We start from the raw sequence: 9,087 nt of genomic DNA on the forward strand, positions 1-9,087 counted from the left end.
CTTTTTCAGGTGGCAAATTATGGAGTGGGAGGACAGTATGAACCCCACTTTGACTTTGCACGGGCAAGTAGATGGAGGAGAGCTAGTCACCTGGTGAAGCCTGGGCCTCCTGGCTGTGGCACAACTTGTGTTCCTAATCGTGCATTAAATTTTGTAGCTCTTCAACTTTTCTAATCTGTGTTAGTGGAGAAGCCCTCTAAACCACCAGCTGAACGGAGAAACGTTTCAGACATCATGGAGCAACACGGTTTTTCTTCAAAACCATCATTTATAAGAAACTATTCTTAAGGAGATGACAGACACTTCTTAGCAAAGCAAAGGGCGCTGGCTTCATTGTTAAACTGGAACCATGGTTAGAATTATTTTAGCTGACCAAGGTACTGGCAATGTAAAGCCACTGAAGGACATACAAACTACATAGGTGCTCAGTGTATACCCTTTGCTCCTGACACACAGGATGGTGGCAGCAGCAGCTAACTTGCATCCATGCGCTGAGGCTGGCACACAGGGGTCTGCAGTATGGTTATGGCAAATATGGCTGCAGGGCCAACAGCTTGATGCCCTTTTCTAGAAGGAAGGTTTTGGAGGCAGCGTAGTAAAACTTGCACTGCAGCTAACTGTAAAGGCCATGCCATACAGAGAGAGTACTTCTTCTGCCAGAGCTGAAATGCAGGCATCTTCCAGTCTGCTGAAGAAATTGTTCAAGTGCTCTGTGTTATTGTTCTTTAGCTGCTGATTGCTGACAGACTGCTCAAACTGGAAAAGGCTTACTTTTTCTTTTTACTACTGAGTTCTTCTAGTCACACAATCCTCCTTTTATTTGACTGAAATTCACAACTTATTCCTCTTCCAGCTTACATTTCAGAGTGCTGGAAATAATTATACTGAATTCAGTTGGTTATTTACTGGGCACACTTGTTTGTGATTTAACACTTTCAGATGATCCTTATGCTGTGATGAATCCAAGCTACCAGCTATTAATCAGAATTTCTGCTCTGTAAGCACATGCTCAAAAGCATTGCAAGTGATTTAACATTTCTGTTTGGAAATGCTTGGGTTAGTTTCTGAAATAATGATTGATTGCTGGAAGTTTTAGTACACACAGATAGCGGGCACAGGAGATGGGCTCTGGGTGTGTAGAAAACAACAAAAAACCCAACAGAAGTAGAGGTGTGACAAAAGCTAGCTCATACCCCACCAGCGTGGTGTTTTGTTCCTTAAATCAGGTGCTCCCTTCTGAACGCAGTGCTGGACTGGCGTTGCCGCAGCCATACGACATACCCACGTTTAGCATGCACATACCTTACTCCTGTTGAAAGCTTCAGGAGTGGCTGCCACGGGTGCTCTGCAGCTGCAGTACAGCACGCTGCTGAATGAATGAGTCATAGGGCTCTTCATGGCACTCCAGCAGTGCGTGTGCCAGGGAGGAATGCAGGATGCGGAAGGCTGTGCAGTGGTGGGAGGTTGGCGACGGCAGAGCAGCAGCAGGGCTCACAGCTGAGCAGTGCTGGCTGAGCCTGGGGCTGGAGAGCTGCCCTCATCGGTGCTCTTGGAGAAGGATGAGAAGGCAGAAGTAGCTGTAATGAAATAATTACCCTTGTGGCTGTGAAGAGGATTTGTATACTAATTTTCAGATGGTACAGTTGTTCTTACCCATTAGCAACTCGGGCACGTGACTTCCCTGTCCTGTAGCATTTTGAATGCCTTATCTAATGAATAGGTACACTTACCTTCTGTTCCTGCCCCTGACTAGAGTGAATGAATTAATTTTTCTGCATGAGTTTGTCCACTGCTGGCTCTGCAGCTGTCTGTCACTGGTTCCTCTTAATAATCAAAATGAAATGCTTATTAAACCTGCTTGCTTTTATTCACAGAAAGACGAGCCAGATGCTTTTAAAGAATTGGGAACAGGCAACAGAATTGCTACTTGGTTGTTTTATGTAAGTGATACGTTTCTGCCATGTGCTATTGCCAATAGTGTCTTGTCACTGGACATCCTGTGCAGCTGAATTATTTCATTACTTTTGTTTAAACTGAAGTGATTTGCAGATGAAGGCAGCCATCACATTATAGTAACAAACTTACCTGTAAGTTATGGCTCTTACCTGTGCTTAAGGAGGTTCTTTTCCCTCAGAGTTCAGTAGCAACTTAAGATACTTGACTGCCTATTCATTTTTACATCTGCATCAGAATTTACAGCACGCTCATTGCCATGACATTTCAGCACTCATCACTCAGGGCTATTGCACTTCGAACCAAACGGGTGGGTTTTAGCCCTATTTAATGTTTTTAACCATGCAGCCTTTGCTCAGTAAGTGGGAGGCAGAAAACAAGTTGCTGAATAATTTGTTTTACTAAAATGTGACATCTGAGGAATGCAGTGGCTCGCAGCTTACCTGTGCCTTTTCCCACCTTTCAGATGAGCGACGTGTCAGCAGGGGGAGCTACCGTCTTTCCTGAAGTAGGAGCAAGCGTTTGGCCTAAAAAAGTAAGAAGGGTTTATTGTCCAGTGTGACTATCCTCTCTTCACCTGCACAGAACTGTAAGGCATGTACGTTTGAACATTCGAAAGAAAGCTTTACAGTGAGTTTATGTGAAAAAGAGCTCTGGTCACAGGGTGTTTACAAGTGAAGCCGCTGGAGCTGTACTGGTGGTTCCAGGGCCCTCTGCGCTGCTGCATGTTGGCTCATAGTTACGTTTTGGACATGGAGTATGTCATACTCTGATTCCATAGCAAAGAAATGTTAGAATAAGGAAAACAACCTTCAATTTAAAAGGAATCTTTTAAAGGAATCTTTTAAGGAATCTTTAAAAGGAAATGCAAATGCTCCTCTATCTTATTATTGAGTATGTTGGTATCACACAGAGCAAAAAGCTGAGGATTTCTACTGCAATTTTCAGGGAACAGCTGTATTCTGGTACAATCTCTTCCCAAGTGGAGAAGGAGATTACAGCACACGGCATGCAGCCTGCCCAGTACTAGTTGGAAACAAATGGGGTAAGTGTCCATGGTGATGCTCCTGCTGCTTGCGACCTGGAGCTCAGGGGGGTGCCTATGGGTTGCTTTGCCTTTCTTCTTCCTTTGGACCTCACAGTAGAATAAAAAGAGGCAGAAGCGTTAGGTCCCCTTTGAAGAAATCTGTCTCTCTCTATACGTAGTGTTACTATGTATGTAATACTATGTATTTTTTATTTATATCTAAAATATAGTAGTACATTTAATCGTCTCACATTGTTTTGTAGCTATTGAAGGGTATGTTTTCCCTTTGATGGATTAGGCCAACTTCACATATGTGTGTGTTTTAAAATATTTAAGCACTGGATTTTTAAAATTTTCGTAGCTTAGCCAGAAGGATGAGCTGAAGGATGCAGTGACCAAATACCTTCATGTCATTGCAGTGTCCAATAAATGGCTCCACGAGCGGGGACAGGAATTCCGAAGGCCGTGCACGTTATCAGAGTTGGAGTGATGCAGACTCGTCCTTCTCCTCTGTATTGAGTTTGTGTAAAATGCACACATCTCCTACAGTTTACAATTGACTAACACTCCACTACAGATTCAGTCTTCAACTACACCAGTGTTTCATCTGTGGACAAAACAAACATGCTTTTAGTTCCTTCTAAAATATCCCCTTTAAGGTTTTATAAACAGATTATATTGAGTTTAAGGTCTCTGAGCGTTACAGGAAAAAAGAAGAGGACAAATTACAGATGAGGGCTACAACCAAGAGAGGTGTTGTGTGGTGTTCCTTCACCATAGCCCCTCTGCTCAGCCACTGCTCGCTCGCTTTGGGCTCATTGCAACTGTCTGTTGCCCGATGATTCAATGGGAGGGCTCCTTTCTAAGGAAGGCTGAATTAAAGCAGTTCCTATTCTTCTGTTTTCGGACATCTGACTCCTTGCTTTTCTAGAGTGTGTGAAAACCGTGGCCATGGTTTATCTTCATCTGGAAAAGAGGCTGTTATCTGCTTCGGCCTGTTTTCCTACTTCCACAAAAGCCCAAATTTTTGGTCTGTCTTCCTTCTTAGCCTCTATGGTGAATTTGGCTCTTAACCATGAAAACGTGAGCCAGCAGTTGCATATGCATCAGAGAAATGCTTCAGCAGCGTTACATCAAACGCATGCCTGCATCAGTGCAGCCTGACAGTGAGCAGGGCCCATCTCCTCTGGTTTTTTTCTCTATTGTTTGTCCACATCAAAAGAAACAAATGCTGCTTTTATTCTGTCTTAGTAGTAAACACATCTGTTCCTGGGGCAGCGGGGATGGGAATGTTTCCGTCTTCATTAATAGAAGTAATTGTGCCTTAGGACACTGGAATTTCACATTGGTTATGAGACTTCAGGTGATGAGGAAACGCGGTTTTCAGAGAGTGCTCTCCACCCCTGTCCTTCCAGTTCTCAAGTTCTGTGAGAAATAGATGGCCTATTTATAATCCTAGATCATTTTTAGATGCTTTTACTTTTTTTGCTGCGTGCAGTCTGCAGCAGTGACATGCCTTTAGTTAGGGGATGCTGCTCACATAGGGCCAGGGCTCTGCCTGCTCTCCATGCTCTGCTGTTACTTACCTCGCTGAGGCTCCTCCATCAGCTGGGGCTGGTGCTGGTGAGCAGGGAAGCATGCGGAAGGGGCTGGAGCAGAGGCTGTGGTGCTGCTCACTTCGCTGCTGCCAGTCCCATGAGCCAGGCTGGAGCTGTGCTGATCACCCCATGCACGCATGAGGGTGTGCACATACACACACACACTGTCCCCAAGTCAGCAGTGCAGTAGAAGAACTCGCTCACAGTGACCTTCAAGGACTTGGGTTTGTGACGAGTCTTCCTTAAACTGAGATGACATTGAAACCTCTGAGGGAGATGAGACTGTGACAGCTGTAGCTGTTGGTCTTCTGTTCTGCTCTTGAGATTCCTGTGGGAGGAATAACTGCTGTCCCTGCTCCCCCCCAAGCACAGGAGGAGCTGAGCAGGGCAGGGAGGGGCTGCAGCAGGTTCCCTTTCCTGAGCCATCCCTCTTCAACAGCAGGATTTTTAGCTAAATGGTTGAATATTCCACTAGCATGAGAACAAGAATCAAAGGAAGCTGCACCAGATTCTGCCTAAACAGTCTGATTTTCTGGATGATGATGGTTGTTACTGATTTAGGGGTCAAGCCTGAAGTCTTTACCAAGGAAAAAAATTCCAATTTTAGCTAATTGGGTTTTCTGCCTCCACAAAATCTTGAAAATTGAGCCAAAAGTAGAAGAAAACAACAGTTACATGTGAGAAATACCTCTGGAAGAGGGAGGATGCAGTTTATGGTACTTGAGTTTGAAATACTGCATACTTTCAGAAGACACTTCAAAATCTTTGCTGGAAAACGTCTTGTTAGAGTTCTATGAGCCTGTTAGCAGTGGGACCTCCATAACTTCATCTTCAACTTAGCCCTGCACCTTCCTCTACTGTGCTTGTGTTTTTGAAAGGTGTGAAACAAAGTTCCATCCAGTACTTAACAAAAAGAGAAGTCAGAAACAGCTCCACCACTTCCGTAGTGCTCACTTATTCAGAACTGCTGGTACAACAGAGCAGTATCTATCTGATAGAAATAGACTCACCCCCCAAAAGTTAAAAAATTCAGAGTGATCAAAAATAATGTGAAGTTGTAACAATTAAAAAAAAGACATAACATCCTTACTTACCCAAGTTTTCACCTTTCTACATGGTGTCAGTACAGTCTTTTCCTATCCATGGTGTTCTCTTTGTTCTCTTCCATCTTCTCCCCTCTCCTAAGCTCCAGGAGAAGGCAGTGCTGGCTAGGGGTGAATCCTGCCCCTTCCCTGCAAGTAACAGACAGCAATGTGGTGTTAGGAGCCCTGTCTGGGGGCATTCATTTCTTGCCAGTAGCTCAGAGGGATCTCTGAATGGCTTTAGATAAGCCAGTTCTGCACAGTAAACTAGCACAGAAAGAATCAGTGCATCACCATCATGCATATGTTTGGAAAGCAGCGTCTGGTTTGGCTATTAACAGAGCAGCTGTTTCTTTCTGAAGTGTGCAGAGGAATTACTTGACATATGAAAATAATTCAAAGCTAAAATTTGTATAAGGTAGGAGAGAAATTCTGAATAAATATGGCAGTGATTGTTCTAGTACTGTGACATTGTAAGAGGATACTGGGGCTTGCACATGTTGGATGGAAAAATACAGGGCTGAAGTGATGAGAAATCACCTTTTCATTATATCAAGCAATTTTTCCCCTGTCTCTGTTAAAAACCAAAAGCTGAACAATGAGCCCAGAAGAACTTGTGGAATGTACAGGGCAGTTTGCTGAGCAGGTCCCCCCCTCAGCTCCTATCAGGTTGCTCCAGGGTTGACTTTCATTTTAAGAACGGTCTCTAAAGAGGCAGCACTTGGGGAGTACAAGTGTTTTAGTGCAGGACTTCTTAAATCAGTGAACTACACAACGACCTGCAGTTCTTCAGAGAACATTCTGTCTTTTGACAGTGGAAATTTTCACTTGGTTTAAAAGGAAGATCTCCCAAAACTCAATCTCAAATCTGCCGAGGCACATCAGACTGAAACATCCCAGGTTATTGGTAGAGAAATTGTAGGTTTTTCCCTTAAGCTGCAGATAATCCGTACTTCATCCTCCTCCACTGCGGTAGTGTTTGTACACCTCGTCCTAAGTGTGTGAGTGGTGATGCAGGTGGTGGTGTTCCTCTCTGCCTTATCCCTTCATTTCTCCAAGGGCTGTCATGGATCAAGAGCGTGGCTCCTGTGTGAATCTAGTTTTGTATTAAAGATGATTGAAAACTGTTTGGCTCGCAGTGACTGACAATTGAGAAACTGCCTTACTGTTACATTTTTTGTAATAAAAATTTTAATATAAAAAAATGGGCTTAAAATAAAAGCCACTGCCATTAGCAGTGAAAAATCCTCCACATCAAACTTGTCATATGTGGCTGTCTTAAATCTGATCATGCAGACTTCTATCCCCGTATGTGTTTCCTGGAAACAGAGCTCATGTGCTTCACTTCATGATCCAGGCAGACAGGTGTGGAAGGATGCTCATGTCCCCAGTTCCTCTAGAGCACATCCTCAGACTCGAGCTTTGCGTCTCGCTTGGAAACACAAGGCTCTAATGGACTGCAGAAGAGGATGGCAGCTAATGCTGGGCTGGAAGCATGCGTGCAAGAGCTCTGAGGGAGGAGCGTGGCTCAGTCCTTGGATCTCTGTTTTTTCAGTAGCTGCTGTGGGATGTAACAGCAGCTGTTAAGGTAATTGCACTCCTGGCTCAGTACTGCAAACCAGCCTGGCAAAGGGTCAGCTGCTAGAGGAGCCTTTTGTCAGGGAGGGTAAATACTTGCATTTCCTGACGGGTGGTCAGACACCCAGTTCTGAACAGTTCTGGGGAAGGGAGGACACGTCAGGTTGTCACAGAATCATTAAGGTTGGAAAAGACGTCTAAGATCATCTAGTCCAACCGCCCACTTACCAGCAGCACGCCAGGAGACTGCACTGACACGTAGGACGCTCAGGCTGATCGCTTCCATAGCTGGGACTTCTGCAGCAGTTCATACACCTCAGCTGTCCCCGTGCTTCTCTAAAAACAGTGGAGCTTGTACTTAATTGGCAGTCATCGGGAACCTGGCGAAAATCAGTGAGAAAATGACTAAAGCGTAGCAAGGGCTGGTGACAAGCCCTACTGCTGCCTGTGGAGCAGAGCCTTGTGTTGCTGACAGAACCCTTGGCTGCAGCCCGGGGACTGCCCTCACTTCTCTACACAGCCCAAGGACTGAGGTCTTGCCCTACCCCTGCCCAGTGCTGTGTGCCACGCCGCCTGCCATGGGCAGCACTTCTAGCACAGCTGGCAACATGGCCACGGTGGGGTGACAGCATCCACCCAGCGGTGCTGCTGGGATGGGGGCAGAGACCTCCACCCTTCCTTCTTCAGGCCTGGACTCAGAGCTGCCCCACCAGGGACACAGGTGTTTCATCACGCAGCTGCATGGATAACCAGTGACTCATCTGGCTCCCAAGTCAGGCTTTGACCCAGCCACCATTAAGCACGAACTTTAACCACCGGCTGCTGGCTCCCCCTGCCTCAGGCCGTGCCTCAACACCAGCGCCTCACCCCCACAGGGTGCAGTCCCCCCGTGCTCCATCACAGCCCCAGCACAGCACAAAGGGAAGGCCCTGGCAGAGCCCACCCACAAGCCTTTGCCCACTCAGTGCTCCCCACCACCAGGCTGCAGCGCCGCCAGCACTGACTGTGCCATTAGGAGCAATGACTCATCCCCGCCCCACGCTGCTCTATATTTGGGCATTACAGAGTCAGAAATGAATGCATGGAGTTCAGAGCTGCTCGTTCTGAGGTCAGGAGGAGGTTCAGAACCCAGCTGTCGGAGTTCACCACCGCCCATACCTCCCTCATGCGGAGAGAGAAGCTGGCGGGGGGGGGGGTGCATCTGCAGCCTCATTTGGAGGAGGGAGGGAAGGCGGCTCACCCCATGCAGGGCAGAGCAGCCGCCACATTCTGGGGCAGCGGCTCAGGACTGCTTTTTCATTCACAGGCCTTTGCTTCGGCACAAGCAACAAACCAGCAGGGGAGCTTCTATCCCCAGCCCCGCATGCTGCCAGCTGCTCCTCAGCCCTGTCCAACTTTCCTAAAAGATCCTGATCGATTTTGCAAGTGGCCCTGGCTCCACGCTTGCTGCCTAGAGCCTCCAGACTGCACGTATGCACAGCACAGTGCACACAGCTCACGCACCAGGCACTGCGTTGTGCATCCCTTGCCGCCCTGCCAGCATTCTTCCCTTGCTTTTCTGCACTGGGTGACACATAGATCACTCCCAGGAACTACAAGGTGACAAAGCTGTGCACCAGGCACAGCCACCTAGATGCCTCCACTGCGGCTGCCTGACAACAAATACCAGCAACAGCTGCCCATTTCCTGCACAACCACCAGATGGGACCCCAGGAAGGGACAGGCCAGCTGCCTGCTCTTCCCCCCACTGACCTGTACTGGTGCCCAGACACGGCGGTGGTCCCTCCTTATCCCGTAGCTGGAACACAGGGCAGGAAAGGCACGGGCAGTCAGGTGCTGCAGGGCTCTG

At 47.1% G+C, this 9,087-nt stretch overlaps 1 protein-coding gene across 20 annotated transcripts in view; it reads left to right on the plus strand.

The window, feature by feature from the left end:
* P4HA1 (prolyl 4-hydroxylase subunit alpha 1) overlaps window positions 1-6,914 on the plus strand; it is a 47,037-nt gene extending 40,123 nt beyond the window's left edge. For 18 of the 20 annotated variants that reach the window (XM_046942861.1, XM_046942858.1, XM_046942856.1 and 15 more), the window contains 4 exons: window positions 1,875-1,940; window positions 2,420-2,488; window positions 2,902-2,998; window positions 3,400-6,914. In XM_046942861.1, the coding sequence (XP_046798817.1) occupies window positions 1,875-1,940; window positions 2,420-2,488; window positions 2,902-2,998; window positions 3,400-3,470 (303 nt within the window). In that variant the 3' untranslated portion in view covers window positions 3,471-6,914. Of the gene's footprint in view, window positions 1-9; window positions 64-1,874; window positions 1,941-2,419; window positions 2,489-2,901; window positions 2,999-3,399 lie in introns of all 20 variants that reach the window. The other 2 variants (NM_001198738.2, NM_001198736.2) reach the window with 1 other exon arrangement.
* The last annotated feature ends 2,173 nt before the right edge of the window (window positions 6,915-9,087 follow it).

This window comes from Gallus gallus, chromosome 6 (assembly GCF_016699485.2).
Source record: "Gallus gallus isolate bGalGal1 chromosome 6, bGalGal1.mat.broiler.GRCg7b, whole genome shotgun sequence".
Lineage (NCBI taxonomy): Eukaryota > Metazoa > Chordata > Aves > Galliformes > Phasianidae > Gallus > Gallus gallus.